The 26,479-nt window shown below is 43.4% G+C and overlaps 1 protein-coding gene across 1 annotated transcript; it reads left to right on the top strand.

Moving 5' to 3' along the window:
* Positions 1 to 20,126: 20,126 nt before the first annotated feature.
* Positions 20,127 to 26,246, top strand: PLK2 (polo like kinase 2). The gene is made up of 14 exons (XM_082335563.1): positions 20,127 to 20,370; positions 20,845 to 20,952; positions 21,119 to 21,235; positions 21,429 to 21,558; positions 21,846 to 21,933; positions 22,340 to 22,435; positions 22,655 to 22,853; positions 22,948 to 23,095; positions 23,524 to 23,621; positions 24,260 to 24,383; positions 24,654 to 24,894; positions 24,995 to 25,124; positions 25,213 to 25,323; positions 25,445 to 26,246. The coding sequence occupies exons 1-14, from the start codon at positions 20,155 to 20,157 to the stop codon at positions 25,634 to 25,636; spliced, it is 1,998 nt and encodes a 665-aa protein (XP_082191689.1). The 5' UTR covers positions 20,127 to 20,154; the 3' UTR covers positions 25,637 to 26,246.
* Positions 26,247 to 26,479: the final 233 nt, after the last annotated feature.

Below are 26,479 nucleotides of genomic sequence, written 5' to 3'. Positions count from 1 at the left end.
GGGTTCTCAGCACAGGAAAGATATGGACCTGTTGGAGCAGGTCCAGAGGAGGCCACAAAAATGATCAGAGGGTTGGAACACCTCTCCTGTGAGGAAAGGCTGAGAGAGTTGGGGTTGTTCAGCCTGGAGAAGAGAAGGCTGCAGGGAGACCTTATTGAGGCCTTTCAGTACTTAAAGGGGGCTTATAACAAAGATGGGGACAAGCTTTTTAGCAGGGCCAATAGCGATAGGACAAGGGGTAATGTTTTTAAATTAAAGGAGGGTGGATTTAGACTAGATATAAGGAAGACATGTTTTACGATGAGGGTGGTGAAACACTGGAAGAGGTTGCCCAGAGATGCCTCTTCCTTGGAAACATTCAAGACCAGGTTGGATGGGGCTCTGAGCAACCTGATCTAGTTGAACATGTCCGTGCTCATTGCAGGGGGGTTGGACTAGATGACCTTTAAAGGTCCCTTCCAACCCAAACCATTTATGATTCTGTGCTCACTATTACCCTGCCACAACACACCGTTAAAAAAATTGTCCTTAGATTAGACATCATCACCCATAGATAATAAATCATGATGCTGCACAGTGCAAAAGAGTAACGCTGCCTCTGTTGCTCACAGCCATTCTGGGGAAACTCTCTCCGTGCTGTTGCCAACATGGCAATACTGATGACAGAATAAAACCAATACTGTAAGCTCAAACCCAGATTTGTATTTCCCTCACAGTAAGATTAATTGGTTTTAAACCTCTAGGCTCATCCCTGAGAATGGAGAATGCTGCTTGTTACACATAGCATCCTACTGCCCAGACTACTAGCTAGGTTTCTGGCTGCTGGCAGCTAGTCTTTTGGAAGAAAGCAGCAGATAAGCCAGTTTTGAGACATATAACCCTCCTGTTAGGTGCTCCTTGTAGTTAAAAAGTCTGCTGCTCTCCACAATCTTGTTTAGGTGCTGGAAAATCTTATACCTAGTCCCTGTGAAATGTGTTAATTACAATCTCATCGTATCTTTGATTTTTCTTAATATTATCATTGAAATAGTCAACCCCTATTTGACTATGTTATTATACTTAGACTGTAACAGTCAAAACAATTGAGATATTTTGGAATAGTCACTAACATAGCATGTATCTTTCTCTCTGTGCTTTCCTCATTACACTTTATTCAGGACAAGAATAAAAGGCTATTTTAGCTTGTTTATTCTCATGCAGGTACACACAAACACTGTGAACAAAAACATCATCTCTTCCTAGAGGTTATGAGTCACCCCTGCTTCCAACAAGAAAAAAACGCCAGATGTTAGCAGCCACACATATTGTGAAAAACAAAGCACTTCAAAAATTGTTAGACTAGGAGTTAGATAACTACATCTTATCTACCCAGAAGGTTTTTTTTTTCCTCCAAGCTTTATTTGCCTGAGGCAAATAATACAATCCTTCCTTTTTCAAAGTTTTCACCTTAGAATCATAGAATCATAGAATTGTTCAGGTTGGAAAAGACCCTTAAGATCATTGAGTCTAACCGTTAACTGCCAAGTCCATCACTATACAATGTCCTCAGGCACCACATCTATCCGTTCCTTAAATAGCTCTAGGGATGGAGACACAACCACTTCCCTGGGCAGCCTGTTCCCTGGGCAGCTGTCAACCAACACCCCCAGCTCCTTTTCTGGCAGGCAGCTCTCCAGCCACTCCTCCCTCAGCCTGTAGCATTGCATGGGGTTGTTGTGACCCAAGTGCAGGACTTGGCCCTTAGCCTTGTTGAATCTCATACAGTTGGCCCCGGCCCATTGATCCAGCCTGTCCAGGTCCCTCTGCAGGGCCTTCCTACCCGCCAGTAGACCAACATTCCCACCCAACTTGGTGTCATCTGCAAACTTACTGAGGGTGCACTCGATCCCCTCATCCAGATCATCAATGAAGATGTTGAACAGGACCAGCCCCAACACTGAGCCCTGGGGAACACCACTCATGACCAGCCACCAGCTGGATTTGATTCCATTCACCACCACGCTCTGGGCTCGGCCGTCCAGCCAGTTTTTAACCCAGCGTAGAGTGCACCCATCCAAGCCATGAGCAGCCAGGTTCTCCAGGAGAATGCTGTGGGAGACAGTGTCAAAGGCCTTACTAAAGTCCAAGTAGACAACATCCACAGCCTTCCCCTCATCCACTAAGTGGGTCACCTTGTCATAGAAGGAGACCAGGTCAGTGAAGCAGGATCTCCCTTTCATAAACCCATGCTGGCTGAGCCTGATCCCTCGGTTGTCCCGCACTTGCTGCTTAATGGCACTCAAGATGATCTGCTCCATGACCTTTCCCGGCACCAAGGTCAGGCTGACAGGCCTGTAGTTCCCCAGATCCTCCTTCCGACCCTTCTTGTAGATGGGTGTCACGTTTGCTAACTTCCAGTCACCCGGGACCTCCCTGGTTGACCACGAGTGCTGATAAATGATGGAGAGTGGCTTGGCCAGCTCCTCTGCCAGCTCCCTCAGTATCCTCAGGTGGATCCCATCTGGGCCTATGGACTTGTAAGCATTCAGGTGGAGGAGCAGGTCAGTGACTGCCACCTCTTCAACAACTGGGAGTTCACTCTGCATCCTATCTCCATCTCCCAGCTCAGGGGCCTGAAAAACCCAAGGATGACTAGCTTGACTATTAAAGACTGAGGCAAAGAAGGCATTAAGTACCTCAGCCTTCTCCTCATCCTTCATGGCAAGAAGTTACCTTAGAAGTAACTCAATCTACCTGAGACTCTGCACACCAGAATGCTGCTAAAGAAGTCACCAAAAACATAGCTCTTTCTATAGTTGACCCCCTTATGACTTTCCCCCAGACACCCAGAGAAAAACACAACCACCACTATCCAGCTTACCTGCTTAAGAGCTCTCCTTAAATATATGACTACTTTGCATGCATGTGTTACTAAGGTGCTAATTGAAAAACATAAATGGTGCTAATTGACAAACATGTAAATTGCCCTTAATAGTCTGTATTTAGAGTTGCTACATCAGAGGCTCTCTAGTAGGTAGGTTTATGTTATTGCTAGATGTTATATCTGCTCTGTAATTAAATAAAACTATTTATCACTTAATAAATAAACTTATTTTATTAAAAGTAAAAGTTGTACTTTTAAAAGACAACTCTGCATGTTTCAGCAGGGAAACATAGGTGAGCCTGGCAAGGCCAGGGGCAGTACCTGCCTGAGCAGCCTTCTAAAGCCAATGTTCTGTAGCAACTGACCAGGCACGCTTGCATTTAAAGTCTTTAACACTAGTACAGAAAATTCCTTGAATTGAATTGGGTTGCTATAGTTAATAATTGGCTGTTGTACAGAGACAACATAGATTAGCTGTGTTGTACATATTGTAATTCTGTAGGTTTACTGAAACTGCCTTTTCTTGCTGCAAATTACATCAGAAAGGGATCTCTGTTCCTTCTTTCTTAACAACGCAAGCTGTAGTCTTTAGTGATAAGACATTGATTCTGCTTTAGCCTGTTTTATTGCTTATTTCTGTAGAACAGTAAGCTGCTGGATATCATCAGCAGCCATGCAATGTAGGGTGAGTGCTGTTAACAGGAGGGTGGCTGGCTGCTGCAAAGTGCTCTTTGTGCTATTGGGCTTTTATCACTTCCAATTGTAATTAACAGCAGATAAAATTGGGAAGGAAAGAGCTGAGTAAACAAGCTGGAAAATGTTATTTTTAAATGCAGATATAAAACAATGTGAAGCCTGATAAGGAACAAACTGTACTATTTGTATTACTGCATCTCTTGCAACAACAGGTTCTCATGTCAGTGTCCAAATGATTGCCTGCTAAAAATAGTCTCTCTTCTGCCTTAGCTTCCCTATAATACAAAGGATCTTTTCTCTACTTTTCCTTTTCCTCTTCTGTCACTGATGCAGCAGAAAGTTTCCTTCACAGGTGTGCCATCTGGAGTGGCTCTGTGCTGGCTGCATCAGGTGCATAGCGAGGGAAAGAAGGGGGTGGTGGTTCCTAGAAGATCCTGGTAAGTGGGGTCTGCTCTGCTCAACCTCCCAGAGAAGATGGGCTTCCCAATGGGTCTGTTATGTTGGGATCAGCAGAGGTCTTTCAAAATGGCATCACCTTTGCTGCTACATTTTTGATCAAAACACACAAAAAAAAATCAGGGTGCTGGAGCTCTGATTAATGTTTCTATGAGGTGAAGCATGGGATTCAATGGCTCACCAAAACTTGGGTACCCAAAAGCAGATGTTTATGCTCCAGACCTCCTCCCATTTATAATCCACTGCAATAAACAGGATTGCACGTGTCAAACTGTGATCATCTTCTCAGATAGCACCTGTTTAATAATGTGCATTAAAGTTGTTCTGTGTTTTGATAAGCAGGGGATATTGCATGAACATTGCATGTGTGTGTTAATCAGCGTTTTCTGAAGTGTTGGGGCACACAGATGAAAAAAGCAGTTAAAGTGGTTAAGTGTAGGGCTAGTTGTTGTGACTATTGTGATTGTATTGGGCCCACACTGAAAGGGAACCCCTTAGCAATGCCACCTATTCCAGTTTCACTTGGAGATTCAGGACATGGGGTCTCTAAATCCACTATCCATCTCCAGAGGAGATGTCCAGAAAACTGCTTCTGCTGCTTTCCCCAGCTCATCCTTGTCCAGACTCTGAAGAGCCCCAGGCAGCACACACTGCGCCCACGTACAGAGCAGGGGCTGTGCAGCGATAGCTGAATGCTGTTTTCCCCTTTTGCTTAAAGCCAACTATTTTTTTCCACAGTACTATTCTACTGTAACTCTGGTTTAGTACTGCTAAGTGTTTCCAAAATGGTTAACACTTCTGTCATGGTAGTCCAGCAGACTTCAGGGATGTTTGGAATCACTGAACTCAACGCTGACAGTGTTTAATGCTCTGCTTTGAATTGTGGGCAGTGTAAGGGAGCAGGTGCCTGATGCTAGCAGGTACGCTGCCTTTCTGTGCCAGTGAAGGACAGAAATATTTCTTCCTGCTTTTACTGGGAATTTTCTATGTGTCAAATATTGCACATCTTAAAGGGGCTTGAACAGTATGGTTGTGAATTGGAAATACTGAAAAGGGAAAAGAGGAAAATAAATGCTTTTGTATATAAAGAGTATACAGTTACATAGTACAAGACAAAACTACCTCTGTATCTTGAAAGATTGAATAAGCTGAAATCAGAAACTGATGTATACAACTTGGAACTAATGGTTAAAAAATGCATGCAATAGCTTTGTATTTTTAAAGCCAATACATACATCTAAAACTATACAACCAGCTGTCTTTTAATAGGGCTATTAATCTTTTCCACCTCACTTGTGGGATCTAAGTGTATGATTTGAGCATAAATATGTTTTTCACTAAGTTCCTCTTTCAAAAGTATGAAAAACTCACTTAGAGTATTACCCACAAATGATGCAACAAGTCAGATGCAATAGGAGTTTAATAGAGCTCCTATTAAAAAAACCAACCTTGCACAGACATACTCATAACTATTTACTGGTTTCTTATCTGAATGGAAAAGAATAATCGATTAGCTGCCAGATAAATAGCTGCTCTGTTTTCTTCCCCTTTGGTTTTAGATGATGCTAGGACAATGTGATAAGAACTTGTTAATTAAAAATTAACATTCATCTGTGGCAATGTTTTAATCTCTAATTTCTTAAAACTTATGAAGAGATGCTATTACCTATTGCAGCTATAGTTTACCTTTATAAAAATACTTGTCTGAGTGATGAGTATGAAAATGTGGAAGACACTGCTCTAAGAAGTTGAGGAGTGTATGAAAAAGTGAAACTTTCATAGTAATTCTTTGTAGTACCTTGCTTTTCTGTGTATTCTTCCAAATGTTAGAAAAGCTTAGGCCATGGGGGTGGGAGAGGGCAGGGGGAACTGTCTCTTCAGGGGAGAGAACTGGAATCTCTCTCCTGCCTGTGGTTGGCTATGTCTCCAAAAAACACATTCAGTTGTGAAAATTATTGTCTGTTAAGGAGACAATTACACTGGAAGCTAAGCATTGCTTGGGAACGGCTTCATTTTCAAAGGCTTTCTCACTTAAAGATTCTTTGTAAAAGAACATTTTTAAATTAAAGCTGATTAGCCTTGAAAGCTCATGTGTTTCCAAAATAATATCTGTTTATAAGGGTTGGAAATTCCCCTTGTAACAGCAACATGTAGACTGTGGCAGTATCCATATTCCTTAGTAAGGCAGCCTCTAAATAGATGATCACCAATCCAGGGCTGCACATTCTAACACAAAATCATTATCCTTAATGTGGCATTACTGCTGAGACATCTTCCAGCAAATATGGGCTTACTTTGGAATTTGAGTGCTATTTGCAAAGAAAACCGTAGTGATTCTTGCAGTGGGTGAATCCTTTGCCTGTGGCCATTCTTGCTAAACAGTCTGCTCTGAGTAAGTCTTGGTATTAAAGGGTTTTTCCTCAAGTAGGTGGAAGTGATAGCCTGCAGATATATGGTTTAAAATTTAACTGCACGTTGCTTTGCTTGTAGTAAAGTATGAGCAATTCTTGCTGGGCAGACTTATGGGAACATTTCTCTGTTACTTTTTCATAAGCACTATCTCATGAACTAAACCCTTGAGGAAAAGTAGTTTATCTCTCATAGAAGGTATTCTCTAATGTCTGTGAAAAGATGGAATCTGGAAATATTTAGTAGGTGTCACTGCTTTGTTTTTAATCTCCTGTTGTGTCTTCTCTTCCTCTTTTTGAGTTCCATGTACCTCCATCTATGTAGTGTCTTCTTTATACCAATATTCTTCATACAAATACTGTGTCAGGTCCTCTAAATCTTGCATTTTTTTTTTCTCCTTGTGTAGCTTAAGCCATTTGAGATCTGTTTAAGCACCAAATGTGTTCAGACAGACAGATATTCAAAATAGAACTACGGCTTAGCCCTGCTACTAACATTTGTGTATTGTAAAGAAAGGTAAGTGTAGTTAATTATGAGCTAAAATTGCACCTGTAACACCAAGCTACAATTTTTAACACTGCTGATTGTAAAAACTTCCTTTAATCTTCCCTCAGGGTCCACATAAACATTACTGGCTAAGAAAAGATGGTAAATCATTATATTGCTTTGGCTTCCATCAGTCACAGTTCACATAATTCATGTAAGGAGATGGATAACATCAGTTGAGTGGTTTGGAGTCATTAAACTTAAAGAAATATCTGACTTGTGGGCACTGGGACTGTTACTTACATGAGCATGAGCCATGTGTTGAGGATGGAAGTATACCTTCATCCTTCAGACCTGCCAGTCAAGTGGCTGGAAGGAAGCAATGTGCTTGTTGGAGGAACAGGCCATGTTCTGCCTCTCAGTGCAATGTTCCACTTGAACGTAGAAAGACAGAGCTGAGAAAAAGTTGGACCCAAGGCATTTATTCATGCCTTGAAATGGATTTGAATTCAGGGGGTTGAAGATGGATGATTTGACTGCTGCTATGGGAAGCTTTTTGCATTTTGAAGAACCAGAAGGCCTTGCTCCAGTTCTGGACTGACGGGTTTTTCATGGATTTACTTCACAGCAAGAAGCAGCAGCATTGGGCCCTAGTTCAGAAACAGGCAGCTGAAAATACTCAAACTTTGGTTAAGCTGCCTGCCTGCCTTTGCTATTTCCAGGCACCAGAGAGGGAGAATGGACTCTGGCTTTCTTGCTCAGAGTAAAGTCTTGAGAAAAAGAAACCTCTGGTGTTCTCACCCTGGAAGTGCCCGTACTTCCTGATAAGCTGGAGAAGGGGAGGGTGGGCTGACACAGGTGTGCTCGGCATCTGCTTGGAATGACTTATGGCGAGACAGTTCTTAGAAAAACTACTAGTGGCTCTGTCCTGTCCACTTATTGCCAGAAAAAAGATATATATTCCTCCCATGGATGGGAGAAGTACAGTTTGCTCACATTTGCTGTTATGGCTTCATGAAAGATTTATGTTCTTTAGAACTGAGCTCAGACAAATTCCTCATGCCTGGGTGAGTTTACACAAATGTGGGAGTTTTGTAGCATAGTCTAATGGATTTTCAGTTACATGTTAAGAGTTCACAAGAATAATGTTAATGATGAGTTTTTGAATGGTGGCTGGAGGTATTTATTGGACTTGTTTGGAAGCAGCGTTTCCAAGCATCATACACCTAAAGCTGGAGATGAACTGTCATACACACCTTAAACACTTAAATGACAGGGCAGTTCAGCTCATTTTGAAGCCATTATGTCTGCCAAAGGAGATCATTGTTAAGAGGGAATCTGCAGAGATATCAGTGGGAATCACTTTTTTGGGGATTATCATACCCCAAAAGGATGAGGGTATAAATTACAGCTATTTGCCTTTACATAAAAACCACATGCAGAGTCTCTAATATTCTTTTCTTTTCCTTTGCATTATGCATTTATTTCTGCTAAAGCATTTGCAGTGTGCTTTAAGCAGGCTCTTCGGAGTGTCTGGCTGCAGCCTATTGAACCACAGCCCTGGGTGCATGGGGGATGGGGCAGTCAGGAACCAGCCAAATGGTGCCCGCGTGTATCAGCTCAGTTACAAGGAGGTGATGGGGGGGTCATAGCTGTGGACCCAGCAGAAGCAATGCTTGAAGAAAGGACCAGGAGTTTACCTGGTCTGGAGCTCAACACAGTTATGGAAAGAGCGTATATCATTAGCTATTCCCTTCTCATACTGTTTGAAATAGGGTCCTGTTTAATGGTAAAAAAAGTATTTTGCACCCAGCAAGAAGATCCCTCCTATCCCTTTACTGCCCAGTGAATTAATTCAGACTGTGTTAACTCTAAAGAGCCAGATGAGTTTCATGATTAATTGTTTTGCACCCTCCATGTCTGGGGAGCTATGCCCCAGTTGCACTTGCACACACACTCTCTGGCCCTGGTACAATATAACTCAGATGGCCTGAGCAGATCAGTCAGCACATCTTTGCAGGAGCAGATTTCTCTCCAGTTTGGGAGCAAAATACAGGTTTTAGCCACAAGGCATGCATAGAACAAAATGTAACACCTTAGATAAACACCTTGCAACTTTCATTCCTGAATCAATCTGTCTTTTGCAGTCCCTGAGAAAGGAGTTGCTCGTAACTTCTCATAAGATTACAAAGTAGGTGATCTATTTTATTATCCCCTCTCCCCTGCAACTAATTTGAACGTTAAGGAATCAAATCTGTTGAGAGAATATGCAGTGGACGAGTATCTTCATAATTGTTATTTGGAGAGTTTCTCAACTCCCTCACAGGCACTGCTTTGTTCCCTTGATGAAATGGCTGTTTCGTGAGGCACAGGATGATGCCCGCAGAACAAGCAACTGTATAATTAGTGTTCATGGAACAAGGTACTTGCCAGTTCTTGAGCCTGTTGCTGTTTACTGAGGTGTGCGCGTTCTCTCCCCATAATATTCTTCTCTTTCTAAACCCCTTGTAATTCAGTAAATGCTGCTTGATGCAGTATCTCAGTAAGACTGTTGAATACATTGTTCCTTCTTAGAGAGCAGTGAGGGAGAAGGAACTTAGAGTTACTTCAGGTGAGACGACTCACATCCATTTGTTCCCAAACTTGTTAACCTTAAAATCTGTCTAGCTTAGTGTTTGGCATCAACTTCTTGCAAAGCAACAGCTTCTAATACAGTCTCTGCTTTGGATTTATTGCATTGTTTTGTTCTTTCCACTGGCTATTCAACTTGGTTACTCTCCCTTCCTCTCACCATACACTTAATTTTCTGATGCTTCCACATGTTATTTCCTGATGTTTCCAAAGCTGGTTTTGAGCTTTTTCCCCTTCTTTTCAAACTTTGTGCTGGAGCAAAGTGAACAGGTTGAGTTAATGCAAGTGGGAGACAGCCCCAGGCAGCTGCTGGAAAAGGTTTAGGCTGCAGAGGAGGGTCTGAGAGCTGCCCAAAAGACTGACTCGTGGAGGCGAGCTTAGCTTAAGAAATTAGTGAAGCAGAGGATATCACTCAACTAAAAATCATAAGAGGGACACAGTGGCTAAGAGAGGGTAAGATAGATTAAAAGCAGGAAAAAAAAAGAAAAAAAAAAAAACAAAACCAAAAACCAACAACAAAAGAATAGTCACAGATGGGGGAAGCAGGAAAATATTAGGGGACAGAATCATTATTCCCAAAGTTTTCTGCCATCAGTTCTAGCAAAGAAGTCCTAATAGCTAAGTGTCTTTCTCAACGAGGAATGAATGTATGTCAGTGCAATGCAAATTCCATGTATTTTTTCCTTTATTTCTTCAGCGCAGAATACAATATGGTCTGTTTTATTTTTCCCTTTGGTCAATTCTTTGTTCTCATCAGTGACAGATTGTGCATTGAGTTTATCACTACGAAAAGTCTTGGTTATCTGGCAGTAATCTATGGGAAACAGTGATATAAGAAAATAGAGTTTCTCTGAGTCTGAAGCTGGAGCAAGTCCTCCAGTACCTAGTAAATATTGTCAGGTATGGCAAGGTCTGTGCAGGAGAAGGAATTCTACTGGCAGGCTCATGTGACAAGTATCTCCATATTGACAGGGGAGAATAACCTGGTAAGCCTGGGTCTAACAAAGTCCACCGAAGTCTGTAGTCCTTAATGTGTATAGACTTGGGCATCCGCGCTTCTTGGTCAGAGACCTTCCTAAGCAGTTTATCTGCTTTGTTTCTTTCTGTACAAAGACATGCTTGGGGATCAGTCTAACTGAACTTGGAATACCTCTGAAGTGGGTTTGTGATGCAGTGCTCTGTGTGGGACTGAAGTCTGTTTGAAAACATTTGTTCCAACCACAAATGGCTATGTATATTTAACATCTTGGTATGTCTTTAAAGCACTGTAAGGTAGTTGCAAAATAACACTCACCACATTGTTTTCCACTTAGGTGACCTTTTCCTGTTTTTTGGCAAAGCACATGCAAGTGTGAACAGCCTGTCTGGCTGCTGAAAGGGCATGAAACCAGATTTTCTTGTCACTGGACTTAAAGCTGCTCACTCTCTTTCTGCCCCTCTCAATCAGTATTGCTCTTCTAGAAGCAACCATGTTTCCTTAAGCACCATACGCCTAACCAGAAAGACTATCACCAGGGGACCAAAGGCCAGGAAAGCAAAGTTCTAATTTTTTAAAAGTAGATATGTTTTGTGCAAGTGAGTATTGGAAGATTTCCTTCATACATTTTACTTACCAGATGGGTATTCCTTGGAAACCTGACCATAAGTCCCTGTCACCATTTGACAGATGACTAAAAGCTGTCCATGTTAGAATCAGAAGTTTGCTGATTCCACGATTCTCCAATCTGTCATTTAAGGCTAACAGCAATGAGCTACTTAACTAAGAAAAAATTAGCAAGCTTGTGATGGCAGTATCTCTGCCATGAGAATCTAAAGACGTAAACCAGACAAGGGAGAGGTAATATTTTTTATTTACTCGGGTTGATGTATCTAAAAAAAGAGACAGGTCTTTCAGCACACCAGCCCTCCTGGAAATCTAAAATAGAAGCAGGAACTTCTAAAGCTAAATGCAGACTTCAATAGGAGAAACGTCACGGTTCACTGTGAAGGTCACTGCTACTCTTTCACTGGAGGAAGTGCCCTGCTCTACTTGAAATGAGAGCTAAAATTAGCTCAGTCCCATCTCAGAAGTCCAATAATCCATGTTGTGGGCTAAGCTATCACATCCTGTTGCTAAACTTGTATTTGCAATATTTTACTTCCTCTCTGAAGGCTCACTCTTTGCCAGGTACCACAGCTTCTCTTGGCGTCGCAGAGCTGCAATAACTACTTGTGTTCACGTTTTTACCTTGTCATAAGTTCAGTTGAGCATTATCTTTCTGTATTATTTTGCAGTTGCTGTGGGCTACAACTGTGCAGTTTAGACATGAAAGTGTGATGTACTTGTTACACAATAAACTCGCTGCGGTTGATCTAAGCCAATAGTAACTGCTCTCAAAACTTAAAAACAACTGCCCCACGTCAAGCAATACAGAACATTAAAGGCCAACAGAGAAACCACAACCCAAACCTGCTTAAAATATCAATTTGACATAGAGCTAAAGATTAGATAGAACTAAAGTTTCCCAAAACATCCCCTGTGCTGGCCAAAATGCCTGGGCCAGTTTGTAGCTGTGGAACTGAGTTCTCATTTTCCCCTTCAGTAGTCCTGACTTTCTCTTCTTAATGCAGGTGCGCAGAAAAGCATCTGCTATGATGCTGGGAGGAATATGTGTTTTTTACTGCCCAGCGTGTGTCCAGTCTGTGGGGTCAGTGACTGGACCCAGACAGATTCTCCATGTTTGGAGGGCCTTCTGGCTAGTGGATTTAGTCATTTTGCCAGCAGGTTTTCAGTTATAGCTCTGGCTTTGTTTGCACTTGTCAAATACCTTCCCCTGGGTTTTTTCTTTGTACTGATGAGGAGCTTTATTCAAGGTACTGGCTTCCCTATTTAAAAAAGCAGATGTCCAATAACCGCACGAGGTCTTTGGCCATTGGTGGACCATGCAGCTAAGCTCAGGAAGAGGAAAGTACCGCGCTGGCCTACCTACCTTCCCTGGGTGGCTGATGCTAATAATAGCTTCAATCAGAAAAGGATGCTAGAACAAAAAGATCAAAGTGAGTTGCTGGAAAAAAAAATCTAGTGGGGATTTTCATTTTCACACCTAGCTATTTAGGGCATGCTTTTTGTTCATTTTTTCTTTTATCCATCCTGTCTTAACCACCACCTGCTCTCATTTCTATTCTCAAAGAGGCCAGCAGACTGGATTTTATATGTCTCTATTTCCTAGATACCTTAACTTTCATCAGAGGCCACTTTTTGTTTATGATTTACTTTTTGTGGTATACTGGCTTTACTAATGACATACTTCAACTCTTCAGATTAGCAGTCAAGACAAGTGTAACTCCAATAAACTAAACGTAGTGCCAGTCACTTTTAAATATTTACATAAATATAGAAAGTACTCTTACCTGGAAAAGCTGTAGTGATCTAAGTATAAAACAAAATGGAGGTAAGAAACACTTAGAAAAGCTTCTAATGTATGCAAGACAGAAAACAGCTTATTGAAAAGTGTGCTTCTCAGAAGCTTTCCACAGAATCTCTGAACATGTGCCTCTGTCATGTTGTGTCTGATAAACAATGACTTTGATAGTAACATTTGGTGCTAACTCTCCTCTCTACATGCTTTTCTTTAAGCCGGTTGCTTTAACATTAGAGTGGTGGATAGAAGAAATCTAGGAAAGGCAATAAATATTAACTGTGTCTGATCTAATCCCAATGGGCAAAAGAGCATAGGATACCCATCTTTCACAGATGATATGGTTGCTTCACTTGGCTCTGACAACAGCAGCTTTCAGCCCACTTTTTCTTCCTGAGCAGGCTCTCTCTTCTGCCCTGTTCCAGGATTGCTTCTGGCATGCCTCGCTTTGGTAGCAAAGAGCCTCTCTAGTACCTGCAGTGCTGAAAGGAAGCTCTGGCCTTGTATCTTAGTTTTCTGTAGACCATCAACTCCTCTACCTTCAACTCTAACTTCCCAGAGTTCCTCTGTATCTAGGCATGCATAAGACATGCGTCACTGTCTTGCTGAGTTTGAACATTTATATGCAACTGTTGAGGATTGGGAATAATGACTTGTACTGCTGTCTGCCAGCACATTTAGGTTTTTGAGCTATTTTGTTCTACAAGCTTAGTTAATTGCAGAAAATAAGACAACAAATGTTTTCAATCTCCTAAATACTTGTTCTTCTCTTTTGTGCTTCATGTTTATAACATATAGTCAGAAGTGGCCTGTACATGTCTAGTTACTGGCAACGCGTGTGTGAAAAACAGATATGATTGTTCTTGACAGAAACGAGTGTCATGGAGACAGATAACCTGTGATATGGGCTCTTACCCCATATATCTCATAACTCTGTTCCTGTGTTGTCTGTGTTATCTGAACACCAGTAACACTGAATTCTGCTCTGTGGATTCAGGAAACTGCTTTCCTACCTATAGAAGGAAAGTAAGTGCTTAGCCTAATCAGTAGGAAACTGTCTCCTGTCCTGTGTCCTGCAGTGGTTGAAGACTGAAATTGGAAAGGGGAAGGCAGAGCAAGAAAGGAAACAAACTGACTGAAGTAGTGACCTCTTTGTTCTGTTTAGAGGATTTTGACTACCCTTTGGCATTATTTCCTTTAACAAGGAGGTTTTATGTTTAAGATATTTGGGCATTGAGAAGGGCTACAAAGAAAAAAAAAAAAAGGCAAAAGAATCTAGACAGTTCTTTAGGGCACAAAACACTACTCCAATTGTTCCTCAGGTTTGAAGCCAAGTGTCTCTAATACCGGGCATGATGCTTTACCATCACACAGATCTTTGTTCCTTCTGCATGATTGATGCAGTTGCATAATGGGCCTACTGGTCTTTTATATGGGAGGCAGGCTAATTCTGGGCATAACCATTATATCACTGTCATGCGGTATCTTAAGTCCTGGTCTCATGAAGTTCCAAGCACCTTCAACAGCGTACTGAAAATCACCAGTGCTTCAGGAGAAGCAGTAGCAGCAAAAACCAAAGCTGCCGCTGGCAGAAAGGGTGCCCAGGGTGCCAGACTGTCTCACTAAATATCTTGTGGACAGATACTCTTTGGCTAAGTGAGCACTTAGGAGCATTCACATTGCAGGCAGAGTGAGTGTGATTCCTACAGGGCACTGCATGAAGTATTTGCATGTGTTTGTGGTCATTAGGTTAAACTGTTTCTTATGGATGGATAATACAGTTGGCACTCTTGGTTCTCCCTAGTGCCTTGGAAGGGGGGCAAATAGAGGCCGTAGAGAATTTTATTGAAGGAAACGATGTATCTGACAGTATTGTCTGTGCAAACACATCCTCAACTATTAACATTGCAAAGTTTAAAATAACAAGTTTGATCAACCTTTAGAGGTAAAGGCAGAGGCTTCAGACGCTTTACTTTTGCAGCACTGTTAACTTTGAGGTTAGTATAATCTTTGTTTTGGTCTGGGATGTACAAGAAAAACAAGTCAAGCTGTGAAAAAAACAAAATGAGAAAAATACCACAATGTGCAAACCTGTGGTCTTACTTCAGTCGTAGAAGTAGGTGCTGTATGAAGGTGTTACCGCACTTCCTGAGTGCAGGGGCTAGTGCCTGAAATCAAGCTGTGAGACATTACCCAACCCAAGCAGGACAGGGAAGGAGTGTGAGAGCAATGAGGGATAAGAGAAAGCTGAGCCTCTTTGACACTGTCTTCACTTGACACTGACACTTGATTGGAGCTATATTATTTCCCATACTCAATCTTTGCACCAAGGGAACGCCTTTCAGAGCCAGCCAGACGTCCTGACCATGTAGGTACTCATTAAACTCCAGGAAATAAAGAGAGTTTTGTGTCATTGGGGACATAATACAGCATCCTATAACCACCACAACTGCAGCCTTGCCTTCCTGCCAGCCTCAGGGAGCCCACACCGAGATGGCAGAGCAGGAACAGACCTTGGCACCACCCCAGAAGGAACAAAAAACTAGCACAGCCTATGTGACCACTGGGCTAAGCACCCTCTTTTCTGGAGATTTTTCTGGGAAAACATATGATTGCCTTAAGCTCTTGGTAGTCTGCCTGCTTTTTAATTAGTAGATCACTTCAAATGAAACTGCAAAAGAATTCAGATCTTTGGAAACTTTGCCAAGCTTCAAACAAAGGAAACGAAAATACATGAATTATAGCAGAAACAAGTGCTTTGCACTAGCTCTGCAGTGAGTTAGGGAAGATAAATGGTATCACAACTGTGTGTGAGGATGATCTGTGATAATAAAATCCTGCAAGGGAAGTGACACACTGAAACTGCGTGGCAGCATCAGAGCAAATGTTTAGTTCTGTATCTAGTTCAGCTTTTATGCGTTTTATATTTTATTTGGTGAGGCTGCCTATGCTAGATACCCTACAGGCTATGAAATGAGTACTTTACTGGAAGCACAATAGCAAGTGCCCTGGAGAGCAGGGAAAGCATGGAACACAAAAGGAGAGCACGTACAGACCCATATGGGGTAGTGGGACAAGGCTGGTGTGGAGCTGGTGGGGTAGAAAAGGTTAAACTAGAAGAATGAAATGAGGGGGATGAGCTAGGGAAGAAGTCAAGAGGAGAAATGAGACTTAGTCAATCACTATAATACAGTAAGATTAGCAACAGTTTCTCCAGACATAACTACTCTCTTCTCTGACAAGTCGCAAAGGATCGTTGAAGCACATTGTGTAAAAGCCACAATTTCAATAACACAGTTTCTATAGTGTGATATTCTAGAAATAAGCTGCATAATTTTTATCACCCATATATGTTGGTACATATTCCAGTGACGATGGTATTCATGGGGCTTATTAGTTTGTCCCATCTTTAAGTTGAATATGCTTCTTTTCGGACGAACTGTCGTAACTCCATTTCAGCAGCTGAGGGCACTCCATGACTGGCTAAGTGGAAAACGCAGTCCTGCCGGCAGCTAAATTGAGGCAGGAGAGCAGAGCTTTTGATAGCAGAAATCAAGTGAGGAGGCCAGCCCCGGGTAAAGGCCAGCTCTGCCCGCCGAACCAGCGTGGGCTGCCATCCGAGCCCAGCGTGACCCGCGGGGCTGTCGGTGGAGCACAGTGAATTGGCTCAGACTGGCATGCTGGTGAGGAAAAAGCGTATTAGTGGCACCGTAGGAAGGAAGTTCAGTTGTGAGACAGTCTGGAGGCCAGGTAAGTGGCATTGATAACGATTTCACATAAGGACTTGGTTGCCCTGGCAAATTCACAGCCACGAACAGAGTGCCAAGGCTCTGTAATATGCAGGGAGTGGGACATCTAGGATTTAATGCACTTCTTTCTGGAAACATAAGTCTTCAAACACCTCTTTTTCCCAATGCTAGGGTAAGAATGAGAGGTTCCTGCCAAGACCTTCTTCCCACAAGCCTGTAATTAGGCCACTTACGACTCCGTCGAATTGCCATTCCTCATCTGACCCAGGGATTTATGCATGCCCAGGCTTCCCAGACCCTCGATAATCAGGCTTTTATGAAAAAGCTGTACACTTGTGTCAAAATGAAGCTGTAGGGATAAGGGATTACTTTTTTTCTGGAGCCAGAGACAGAAGGCATGTGTGAAGCCTGAGTTCAGGCAATGTTTGCCCTGTTTCTTGGCAGGGTAATTGCAGTGCTGCGTACTGATCTGGCTACAGAGCTGCTGCTATCTTAGCTAGCTTGCAAACGAGCTTCTCATGCAGGCTGCATGAGCACTCTGCTGATGTAATTTGGAAGACGAAGTGGGAGATTACAGAGCGCTGGCTAGGATGGCTTTCCTCTTGCAAGATACGAAAGGGTCAGTTTCAAGCCTTTGCATTAATGTTATTTTATCCAAGAGAACAGCTTTAGAAGGAAAAAGTGAAATATATTAATTGCAAAATACCCAGTAGCTCTCCGCAGAAGCTAAGAAATGTAAGTAATGTAAGTGCAAGAAATTTAAGTGCCAGCACATAAGCTTTTAGAGGCCTCTGGAGCACTGAAGTACTGAACTTAGTACCTCCAGCTAAAGTTACCTGATGAGCTGTGCATATTTGGACTTAGAAGGCAGGGCAGAACTCGCAAGACAGTGGAAAGACTGGAGAAGAGAAAAGATGGAGGAGAAAATTCAGAGGCAGAAAGGTCAGAAACACAATTCATCATTGGGGTTAAGAATGGTGTCAAAAATTCTTGTTCTTCCAACGGCTTTTCCTTTGTAAAACCTCGCAATGAGTAGTATGGTAAACTTGGCACCTTGACACAAGTGTTATGCTACCTGTACCAGAGTGGGAGAAGCAATCTTAGGGTAACTGAACAGGCTGCACGGGGCAGCCTCATGGCCTTTTGTAACTCAGAGGGAACATAGCTTAAAGACTTTGCTTCAGCAAAGTATGTGAGAACAAATAGTCCTAGTCTTGCTTAGCAGAACACTTTGTACATTCAGATTTAACCATGTCCTTGTGTCTTCTTGAAGTCAAGCTTAGCAATCTCCCCTAAACCTTTACCAAACAAAGCTTGTTTTTCTCAAATTTGTTTTTTACCGTGTGTAGTGCCACTTCTTTCCAGTGGAGGGAAAACGTGTACGTCTATCCTGCCTATTTTTTCCTTTCCCCATACATCTTTCAGCACAGCAGACCAAAGCAACTTACTGACAGAAAACAAAGCATCAAGAAATCACGTTTACATTAAGCAACTTATTTTGCAATAATGGATACTAATTTAGAGAAAGTTAAATTGCGTGAGGGAAAGAATATTAGCCTGGGAAGCCAGTGCTTGTAAGGCTAAGATGTGAGTGGGCACAGGACTGAATACATCCCGGGTATCCCAATTTTTCACTCTTCTTGTTTTCACCTCTATCCTTATGGTTAATCACTAGTAATACTAACATGACTTGACTAGACTTTGCAGAGTGAGGTAAGTGGGTTGTTCAGCCTGGAGAAGAGAAGGCTGTGGGGTGACCTTATTGCAGCCTTTCAATACTTAAAGGGGGCTTATAAGAAAGATAGGGACAGACTTTTTAGCAGGGCCAGTAGCGATAAGAAAAGGGGTAATGGTTTTAAACTAAAAGAGGGAAAATTCGGACTGGATATAAGGAAGAAATTTTTTACAATGAGTGTGGTGAAACACTGGAACCGGTTGCCCAGAGAGGTGGTGGATGCGCCATCCCTGGAAACATTCAAGGCCAGGCTGGATGGGGCTCTGAGCAACCTGATCTAGGTGAAGGTGTCCCTGCCCATTGCTGGGGGGATGGACTAGGTGACCTTTAAAGGTCTCTTCCATCCCAAAGCACTCTATGATTCTATGATTCTAAGACACCTGCACGTAGGAGTGCATGTCCAGTGAAAAACTGTGGATGGGTAGAAGTAGAGTGTACACAATCTAGTATATTTGAGACTTGAGCACTGTTACCTTCATAATGCAATACCTACATAGGGAAACTTAGATACCGTTGTTCTGCACTTTTGCTGTTTTGGGGGAGGTTCTGGTAAAGCATGCATCCTGATGTTAACACTGTAAAATAAGTCTATTTTGCTGTTATTTTAAGATCTGAAATGAGGGATGTTCAGCGACTGACACTGAAATAATTTATACAGTTACATGCTTTGATTTTTACCAGCAATGAAAGAGAGTAGAAGTGTTCTTAGGGTGTGCCAGCAAGCAATTAGTACTTCAGAAATGTGTAACAAACCAAGGAAGTAAGGAACTTCAGTGGTTTTGCATCTTCAGAATGGGAGAAATGCAAAACTATTTCACATTTCGAAACTTTTCTCCCATACGCAAACTTCACTCTTCAACAGTTGTCTGTACTCAAACATCTAGGTCAGAGGTCCTGGACTACAGCTGCCTTCAGAGGTCTTCAAAACTAATTTACGTGCATTTGGGATGTTTAAGGAAATGCTTCTGCTTGTGAAAAGAAGATTTGAGAGCTGAGTGTTGTCAGACAGCTCTGGGGGCGTCACTCGGCATGGGCTCTCCATGCAAAGGGAGGGACAGGGTAGCTCCTTGGTACTGGGGCGTGCACCCCAATGACTTGCGCTGAGCAAGTCCATGGGCTGCAGCTTGACGCTGAGACAAAAAGCAAGCCCCAGCTCTCTGCTGTGGGGGAGTTGCTTAGGCATAGGTGGGAAAACTCCTTCCCTCCCTCGCATGCAGCAATAGACGCTTGTAGGGGGCTGCTCATACAGGCCACGGCACTGATCGTCTATCAGAGCCTCCTACCGCCCCGCAAGCAGCAATCGCCAAGCCAGGAAAATACACCTTCTGCTGAGGTTGCTCCCGCCGGGGCCGGCGGTGGGCAGAGCGGCCGCCGCAGCCCCAGCGCCTGGCAGGGAGACCCCAAAGGCGCCCGGCCCGGCTCCCCCGGACTCCAGCGCGGTTCACCGCCCGCCCGGCGAAGCTGCTCCCGCCGCACGGCCGGCCCGGGCGGTGCGGGGCGGTGCGGGGCGGCCCGCTGCGGCCCAGCTCCCCTCGGGCCGCCCCGGGGCCGGGCCAAGCCGGGCGGGCGGAGCGGGAGCGCGGCGGGGGCCGTCCCGCAGCGCCGGGGCGGAGCCGCCGCCCGCGATATAAGGGAGAGCCGGGGCGCTGCTCGGCGTCGGCGGCGCGTCGGGAGCGGGGTGGGAGGGCGAGGCGAGGCGGGCGGGCAGGACGGAGCCGGCGAGGCGCGGTGATGGAGCTGCTGCGGACCATCGCCTACCCGCCGGGCGGCGGCGGCGGCGCCAAGGGCTGCGAGGCGGCGCTGGGCAGGGCGGCCGGCGGCGAGTCGCGGAGGAAGAAGGCGGAGGAGCACCCGCACCCGCACGCCCACCCCGCCGCCGAGGTCTCCCGGATTATAACCGACCCCACGACGGGGAAGCGCTACTGCCGCGGGAAGGTGCTGGGAAAGGTAATGGCCGCGGCGGGCCCCGCGCCCTCCCGGGGCGGCGCGGCTGTGCCCCGGCCCGGCCGCCGTCCCCGGCGGAGCGCGGCGCGGCGCGGGCGCTGCCGCTGCGGGGCGGCCTCTCCGGGGAACGCCGCGCTGCCGCCCCCGGCCCGCCCGGAGACCGATTTGCCCGTGCGTTGCCCCGGTTCAGAGGCAGTGGGTCCGAGCACCCCGGTTCATCTCTGCCCCTAAATACAAGGGGAGCCGTGCCTTCCGCTCGGGCAAGCCTGCAGAAATGACTCCGGTGTGGCATGCGGGGCGGGGGGGAGCCGCAAGGCGATCCTTCAGATAGGCGATGAACCCAAGACCTGCCTTGTACCAAATTGCCCCGTGCAAAGGAAGTTGCGCTCCTTGACTAATACGTGAGCTGGGGAATGACTAAGTGTGGGACTTCTTTCATACCTGCTCTAATTGCCTTTTTCTCGTGTGTCTCTCTAGGGTGGATTCGCCAAGTGTTATGAGATGACAGATTTGACAACAAATAAAGTTTATGCTGCAAAAATCATTCCTCACAGCAGAGTAGCAAAACCTCATCAAAGGGAAAAGGTGTGTGTGCATGAATGACTTTTCTTTTTTTTTCCCCTCTTCAGACTCTCTTTGTGTGCTGAATTGCCCAGCCCTTTCCCTGAAATGGTTCTGATAGAGCCTCTGCTCAACCTTGTGGACGCAAGGCTAACAACGCTTTTTTTTTCTCCCCTTCTTGTCTCCTCAGATTGATAAAGAGATTGAGCTGCACAGAATGCTTAATCATAGACATGTTGTGCAGTTTTACCACTACTTTGAAGACAGAGAGAACATTTACATTCTTCTGGAGTACTGCAGTAGAAGGGTGAGCATCAACTGGGAGAAAACCAGTATTTACTTACCTGGAATCTGCAACTAATTTAAATGTGTGATGTGTAAAAGGTATTTTTTGTGGCTTCTTCAATTGTCATTTATCCATGCATTGATTTACTGTTGCTTAAGGTGAATCTTGTGCATGAATGCTCGGTGACATTTCTGCCTTTGTTTTCCCTCTGCAGTCAATGGCTCACATCTTAAAAGCGAGGAAGGTATTGACAGAACCAGAAGTACGATACTACCTCAGGCAAATTGTGTCAGGGCTAAAGTATCTTCATGAACAGGAAATCTTGCACAGGGATCTTAAACTAGGTAAGTTCTGCACCTCGCTGACTGCAAAACACACTCCTCCAGCCCTGTCAGCATGGTACCACTTTACACTTGTATGGTGATAGCTTAATTAATAGAATCAGCTCAGTCTGTCTTTACAGTGGAAACTTGGAGTGCTTAAGGAATGACATTAAGCATTCCTACTTTAAAAAAAAAAAAAATAGATCTTGGCTAACTTCTGGCTTTGAACAAAGAATGACTCAGCACCTGTGGCAAATGCATTCCTACCCTGCAAGAGAAGGACTAACTGGAATTTCTGTGTCTGCTAGGTAACTTCTTCATTAATGAGAACATGGAACTGAAACTGGGTGACTTTGGCTTGGCAGCTAGGCTGGAACCACTGGAGCACAGGAGGAGGTAGGAGCATCAAAAGATGTAAAGTCTAGTAGTAAATGAAACCAAATTCATTTAGAAATGAGAAATCCTGTTCCACAGCAAAGCTAATTGCTTCTGGGATCAAGATTTCCCCTTCTAGAAATCAGGCTGCCATGCTTTGACTTCTGCTTTCCTCTGAGCATTTGAATAATAGCAAATGCCAGAGGCAGGGTACCTGACTGACGAATAATGCAGATATGAGTCTGCTGTTCCTGTATCATTAAGACACCATGAAACATGTCTACACTATTAATATTCATACAGCTCCTCTTTAGGAGTCCTTAAGTTCCTGTCCAAACTTGAGAGGAAAACCTGCCCTATGAAAAATAGCTTCTCTCCTCTTTCTATCTGAAATACTAACCGGCTCTGTGGCCTCTTTGATTTGCAGAACAATATGTGGCACACCAAATTACCTCTCTCCAGAAGTCCTCAACAAACAAGGGCACGGCTGTGAATCTGACATCTGGGCCTTAGGCTGTGTAATGTAAGTACTTCGCTGCCTTTGAAATGAAATATTTCTATCACTGGCTTAGGCTTTTAAGAGTTCAAAGGGGATGCAGTACTGCAGCCCTTTATACACGTATAGCCCAAGTGCAGAAATTCTCCTTCGTCTTAGGAGACAAACAAAGCCTTTTCAGTAGTTGTAGATAAGTATTGTGAGTATGTAAAATAAATAAAATTGGTTTCCTTTGCTTTTAAACAGGTATACAATGCTGTTGGGAAGACCCCCATTTGAGACCACAAATCTTAAAGAAACGTACAGATGTATAAGGGAAGCAAGATACAGCTTGCCTTCATCTCTCTTGGCACCTGCGAAACACTTAATAGCTAGCATGTTGTCTAAAAATCCTGAAGATCGGCCCAGTTTAGATGAAATAATTCGGCATGAATTTTTCTTACAGGTTTGTACTGTCTAGTGTTCTGGCTGAAGAAAATATCCACCCTAAAAATGCGCTCTGTGGTCTAAAAATTATTTTTTGAATCTCATTTCCATAGGGCTTTACACCCGATAGACTTTCTGCTAGCTGTTGTCACACCGTTCCTGATTTCCATTTGTCAAGTCCTGCTAAAAATTTCTTCAAAAAAGCAGCTGCCGCTCTCTTTGGTGGTAAAAAGGATAAAGCCAGATACTTCGACACACACAGTAAGTAGATTGTAGCTATGCTTGAAACTTGTTTCTATGCCATCAATGTCACGCTAGTAATGTACAGCTATGAGATAGCAACAGAGTGCTTGTATTTATGTCTCAGAGCTTCCCTGGGTTAGTTTTGACCTCTTTATCAATACGTATAGATGGTAGCCTGCAACTTACACCAACTTACATAAGTAAATGCTTCTTAAGGCATACTGACAATCTATATTGGCCATCTGTTAGTCTGTAATGTTTATTAATAAAGTTTAGTCTCTTAGTGATCTGTGTGTATCATGTCACCACTGTTCTGGGAGACTATGGCAGGTTTAGAGGAAGCTACTGAAGGGAGACAATGCGCTTTCTGCAGCTAACTTGTTAGGCTTTCTGTAATTGAACAGCACTTCCAGATGCAGCATGAAGTATATTTTCCTGTATTACAGACAGACTTGCTAAAGAAGACGAAGAAATCTACAAGCTCAGGCATGATTTGAAGAAGGCATCGATAACCCAGCAGCCTCACAAACACAGAACAGATGAGGTAAATGCAAGTGCAGTTCAATTCAAATCTAATAACAGTTGGGTGGAGTAGCTATAATTAAATTATATTTGACTTGGATATCAGAGCCGGGGCTGTACACAGCATAATCAAGCTTAAATGATTAGCAGAGTTGCTTTAAGACGGCTTAATGAAGCTTCACCAAGGTATGGTAGCCTTTGTAGGGAGACTATCAATTTTGGTTTTTGAGTAATTATAGTATCTGCCTAGACTCCATTGTTGTCTATGTGGTAACTTGTCTGCCAGGTGTTCTTTCCCAATATTCCAAATACAGGGCTTCAGTTCACGATTAACTAGGACTTCTTAAAGAATAAATTGCTGAGATCTAACTCTTACCATTTGGTGTTCAGACCTGCACAGAGCTGTTCTCTTGCTAGGGCAGGAGAGCAGAGGACTGATTAATAGCGTGTAAGATGCAAATTGAAGATCTAAAGAATGGAAAGACCTGGTGTGCTTCTTTAAGCTCAGTCTAACAGCAGCTCTTTGTACTTGCTGGAAACATTAATACCAGTTTCCCTAGAATTTATCATTTGTTGAGAGACAGGAGAGCCATGCAAAACTTGTGTATGAGCCTTGGCTTGTGTTATGTTTGATGTTCACAAGTCTGACATCTCTTCTAGGAGATCCAGCCTCTTATCACAACAGTAGCAAAGCCGGGAGCGTTACCAGAAACTAAACAGGCTGGAGACTCTATTCGGATGATAGTCAGAGGAACTCTGGGAAGCTGCAGCAGTAGCAGTGAATGTAAGTGCAGCAAAATGTAATCTCTAATTCTAAATCCCGCTTTTACTTTCTTCATGTCTCAGACTTAGAAGCTTGAAACCAACAGCTGCTTTCCACCCACCCCCTATTTTTGATGCTCTAAATTTTACAGCTAATATTTTGGAAGAATTAAAACTGGAAAGCCATAAAGGCTAAACTTCTTAAAATTACAGTCTAGATAACTGAAAGGTTTAGAATTAAAGCCTGCTCTTCTCTGTGCTCTTTGTCAGTCTAATAATCCTTCTCTTTCAGGCCTGGAAGACAGTACCATGGGAAGCGTTGCCGATACGGTCGCAAGGGTACTGCGAGGATGTCTGGAGAACATGCCAGAAGCAGACAGCATTCCCAAAGAACAGCTGACAGCATCCTTCCAGTGGGTTACAAAATGGGTGGACTATTCTAACAAGTACGGCTTTGGTTACCAGCTGTCAGATCACACTGTTGGTGTCCTTTTCAACAATGGGGCGCACATGAGCCTTCTGCCAGACAAAAAGTAAGAATGATTACAAAACTAACAACTCACTAAGGCAGTTTAAACATGAAATACTTTTATCTCATCTCTTAACCTTCTTACTTTATTTCTCCTCTTACAGGACAGTCCACTACTATGCTGAGCTAGGCCAGTGCTCTGTTTTCTCAGCCACAGAGGCTCCTGAACAGTTCATTAGCCAAGTAACTGTACTGAAGTATTTCTCTCACTACATGGAAGAGAACCTCATGGATGTAAGTTCAGCACCTTCTGGCTCTTGAGCTGTAAAAATGCACTAAATGTGAACTGAGTGCTTAATGTAGTGTTTGCTCTATTTCCTAGGGAGGAGATTTGCCCAGCCTAACAGATGTACGCAGGCCCAGGCTTTACCTCTTACAGTGGCTTAAATCTGATAAAGCATTAATGATGCTCTTCAATGATGGCACGTTTCAAGTAAGTTTGGTAGCATCACCAGAGAAAATGTTCCTCAAATGCTTTATTGCAATAGAACTAGATAAGTGCCAGAAACTGAGAGGAGAAAGTATACAAACAGGAACTTGCTTCTCTTTTACAGGTGAACTTCTATCATGATCACACGAAAATCATCATTTGCAATCAGAGTGAGGAGTATCTGCTTACATACATCAATGAAGACAGGATATCCACAACGTTTCGTCTGACAACTCTTCTGGTTTCTGGATGCTCGTTGGAACTAAAACACAGAATGGAATATGCTCTGAACATGCTGCTGCAGCGATGTAACTGAAGGGACTGACTCTTAAACCAAACGGACCCTCTTGTTCACTGTGAAATCTACAGTGGAGATGGTGGAGCAACTAGTATGTTGATGATGGATGTGCGGTGGTACGAAAACTTGACTGTCCTAGTGTGCTGGGCACACATCTGTTAGAAGCCTAAACCTACTGTTGGACTAAAATGGTGTGACAAGGAGTTCTTCGGACCATAGTTTTCCTTGCTTCGTGTGTGTGTGTGTGTTAAAGATATTTTTGACTTGAACTCTGAGCAGAGTGTGACTGCTGCCTCTGTAAGAGAGCATTTCTGATGGAGATAAACTGTGAATACGCATCTGGAAAGGGAGGGAAGGGGGAGCTCTATTGTTATGGAATAGCTGTAATAAGCAGCTTCTGGCTGCTTAACTGTGAACTTATGGCCATACTCTTTTTTTTTTTTTTTTCCCCTCCCCCCCTTATTTTTCAAAAATACCCACACTTGTGGCTGGCAAAGTGCATTCCTTGTTAATAATTTTTTTTTTATTTATTACAGCCTAAAGTGAAGTATTTATTACACAACATTTTTTTTGGACCTTGGCATTTTAAATATAAATCTGTTGGCAATAAAGAGAAAAGAAATCTGAAGCATCATTCTCCACTCTTTTTACAATACAACTTAACATGCTTTGCTTTGCATTATTGAAAACCTGGCGGGTCTGCTTTCCTTATGCCATTTTTAAAAAGTCTGCTACAGGTCAGGATATGAAAGACATTGAGCAGTTTGTCCATGTCTATGCACACACGTAGTCACAAGCACTACTATGCTGCTGCTAATTATATCAGCAACCCTAAAGCAACTGCTGATGGAGCTTGCAAAG

The sequence above is a fragment of the Platalea leucorodia genome, assembly GCF_965183815.1.
Source record: "Platalea leucorodia genome assembly, chromosome: Z".
NCBI classification, from domain to species: domain Eukaryota; kingdom Metazoa; phylum Chordata; class Aves; order Pelecaniformes; family Threskiornithidae; genus Platalea; species Platalea leucorodia.
Note: the sequence above shows the minus strand (reverse complement) of the source record. Positions and strands in the feature narration are given on the sequence as shown.

Bases quoted from the DNA above. Each gene is read 5' to 3' on its own strand.
- PLK2 (XM_082335563.1), top strand. From the start codon at position 20,155: ATGGAGCTGCTGCGGACCATCGCCTACCCGCCGGGCGGCGGCGGCGGC. The intron at 21,236-21,428 runs GTGAGCATCAAC...TTCCCTCTGCAG, and splicing joins TGGAGTACTGCAGTAGAAGG to TCAATGGCTCACATCTTAAA. The intron at 24,895-24,994 runs GTAAGAATGATT...CTCCTCTTACAG, and splicing joins AGCCTTCTGCCAGACAAAAA to GACAGTCCACTACTATGCTG.